Source organism: Triticum aestivum, unplaced genomic scaffold (assembly GCF_018294505.1).
Source record: "Triticum aestivum cultivar Chinese Spring unplaced genomic scaffold, IWGSC CS RefSeq v2.1 scaffold67045, whole genome shotgun sequence".
Taxonomy (NCBI): Eukaryota; Viridiplantae; Streptophyta; class Magnoliopsida; order Poales; family Poaceae; genus Triticum; species Triticum aestivum.
In genome coordinates, this window is record NW_025244074.1 from 1 (window position 1) to 2,824 (window position 2,824).

At 53.3% G+C, this 2,824-nt stretch overlaps 1 protein-coding gene across 1 annotated transcript; it reads right to left on the reverse strand.

The window, feature by feature from the left end:
• Window positions 1–236: 236 nt before the first annotated feature.
• On the reverse strand, window positions 237–2,824 carry LOC123177009 (ankyrin-3-like; the record flags this gene model as incomplete). The annotated part of the gene is given in 3 exon segments (XM_044590989.1): window positions 237–1,147; window positions 1,150–1,857; window positions 2,540–2,824. Coding segments are annotated over 3 exon segments (1,677 nt in total), but the record flags the coding sequence as incomplete, so codon positions are not given.

Below are 2,824 nucleotides of genomic sequence, written 5' to 3' on the forward strand. Positions count from 1 at the left end.
ATACCTTTAGCTAAACCGAATCCCCTCATTAACAGCATAACTATTCAGGTAAAATTTACAAAGAAGTAATACACAAACATATAATACATGCATGTAAAATTATTTCGGTTCTTTTGGAAATTCAATTAAATTTTTTTCGTGCTTTTTAAACGGGCTCCAAAATGCATTTCCATCGTAGCTAGCCCGTGTTGTTTGAGCCTAAGTTTGCTTGGTACAGCTCAAACATTTCGTGTATATGTATAGGGGAATCACGTCGATAACTTGATGATAGCAAGCTCAAGCCCTTGCAAAAGTCAAGCACGCCTTACTATGATACATACACGGAATTTATCTCAGCAAATCAACAAACATTTGCTCTTGTACGCGGAGCAGCACGCCAAACCAAACCAAACCAAACCAAGCCGGGGGAGTTCAACACACACACACATATATCGCTGAACCGCAAAGCCGAACGCAGGCCAGGTCAGGACACCCGGAGGCACTGCTGCTTGAACATCTTGCTCGTCTGCTGCCCGCTGGCAGAGTCTTCCACCGTGAGCCCCTGCGCGCCGAAGCAGATGTTGATGAGCCTCCCGTTCCCGCAGCCGTGGTTCCTCCGGGCGGCCACGCCGACCCCCTCGTCGGCCAAGGACGAGTTCGAGCACGACGGATCGTCCGCGCCGTCGTCGTTGTCCAGGATGATGTCCTTGAGCTTGCCGAACGGCGGCGTCACCATCGTGCTCTCCTCTTCTTCGAAGCAGATGTCCTTGAGCTTGGTGGATGTCGGCGCGGAGGACATGGAGGACCTCGGGAGCGTGCTCGGCGGGGACCGGGTCGTTGGCAATGAGGCCGCGAGGTGCGGCATCGCCTCCATGATGCCGTGGATGAGCTTCTTCTTGCTGGCCGAGCTGGGGGCGGAGCTTTTGACCGCGAGCGTGCGCTTGTTGTTGAGCGCCGTCGTCTTGGTGAAGGCCTGCCTGAGCGGGGTCGGGGTGTCGGCGACATGCTTGTTCAGCTTCTTGATGGTGTCCAGCGGGCCGCCGTCCTCGGATTTCCTCGGCGTCCTGGACATCTTCTCCCTGTGGCGAGGCCACCGCAGCATCATCTTGAGACGGTCCTTGGCTCGGCTGGCAGAGCTGAGCCTCTTCTCCGACGATCCATGGTTCTCATCACCTCGCCGTTTGCATCCGCATGTACAGGGTCACACTTGCCATCGCTAGAGCACGAGCTAGCCCTTCGGGACTCCGTCGCCGCAATGCCCGAGTGCAACAATATCTCCGCATCCGATATCCTGAACATGGTGCCCGGACTGATCGCAATCCCTCCCCGCATCTTTATCTGCGAAACGACGGCCGACCGGCTTCTCAGCACGCTCGAGCTCAGCACCCCTCCGGCGGAGACTATCTGCTTGATGAGCCTCTCCGACGTGGTTGATCGCAGCTGCTCCTTGAGCAGCGCCAGCGGGGTCATGCCGTCAGCATCTTCGACGTTAAGGTCGATGGACGGCGTGGTCATCAGGAGCTCGACGAGGTCCGGGTGCACGCAGCCAACCACAGCCATGTGCAGGGCGGTGAGGCCCGCGTCGTTTCTCAGGTTGATGATCTTCCTGATGTCTGCGGCTCTCTCTCGAATGAGATGCTTGGTGAGCTCCAGCTGCCGGTCGAGCCGACGGAACCCCGGGGTTCTGAACCCTGCGATCGCCGAGTGGAGGAACGTATCGCCTGCATTGTTGACAGCTGATATGGCTGATGGAGATGCAGCAACCAGTGCGTTTACAACGGGCAGGTGCCCTCGGTAGGCCGCTACATGTAGTGCAGTGTTCCCTTGGTTGTCGGTTGAGTTGATCATGTCGAAAGAGGCCATCAGGTACTTGACAACCTGCATAAGATATTTTCCAATTTTCAGATAAATGGACCTTTGCACACCTAACAATTCAATGACACCAGTAGCAAGAACGATCACATGTGACATTAAGAAACAGAAGGAAAGTTGGCTGAATATCACCATCAAGAAAACAGAAAGGGAGCCGTAGATCTAAAAGTTGTTTGGTACCAATTCTTTTTCTATCCGGACAGAAGTAGAAGTACATTCGCTTTTGCCTCAGTTTATTGGAAGGGGGTCTCATGATTGGAGCTTTGACGTTTCAGTATTGTGTACCACTACCAACCTTCTAACAAAAAAACTGGATCATGAATTGCTCGAGCTGATCCAAAAGACCTCTCGTTCCCAAGTGTTGATCACGATGGTAGTAACAATAATACCTTTACTGCTATGATTGTTGTATTAGATCATAGTGCTTGTCTGTTAAAGTTAAGTACTCCTAGATAATTATCATAGATTATCCTTGAATGACACTAGACATTTCATTTTGGATAGTGGACACAATTCCAATTATCCACCGGAAAGGCGAATATACCTCAAGCAAACCGATTTTGCGCACCAAAATTCCAAAGCATGTAAGCATACTGATAACGAGATCTAAACTAGACGACGAAGACAAACTAAACAACAGCATCTAGAGAGGAAGATGTAAGCAATGGCAGGAACACAGGTGGCTCACCTCGAGCTGCCCTCTCCCAGCAGCTGCATGAAGCACGGTGGATCCACGGATATCAAGATACGCCGACACGTCGGAGCGACCGTCGATGAGCTCCTTCAGCATCCGCACGCTCCCTCCTCTGGCGGCAGCGTGTACAGCCCTGCTCATCATCTCCAGCCGGAACACCGAGGCGCGGCCGCCGGCGCCGGCGCCATCCCCGTCGCGACCATACGTCGAGCACCTCGGGGACATGGCGTGGTCCAGCAGCATCCTGAACAGGTCGGCGTTGCCGCCCCTCGCCGCCGC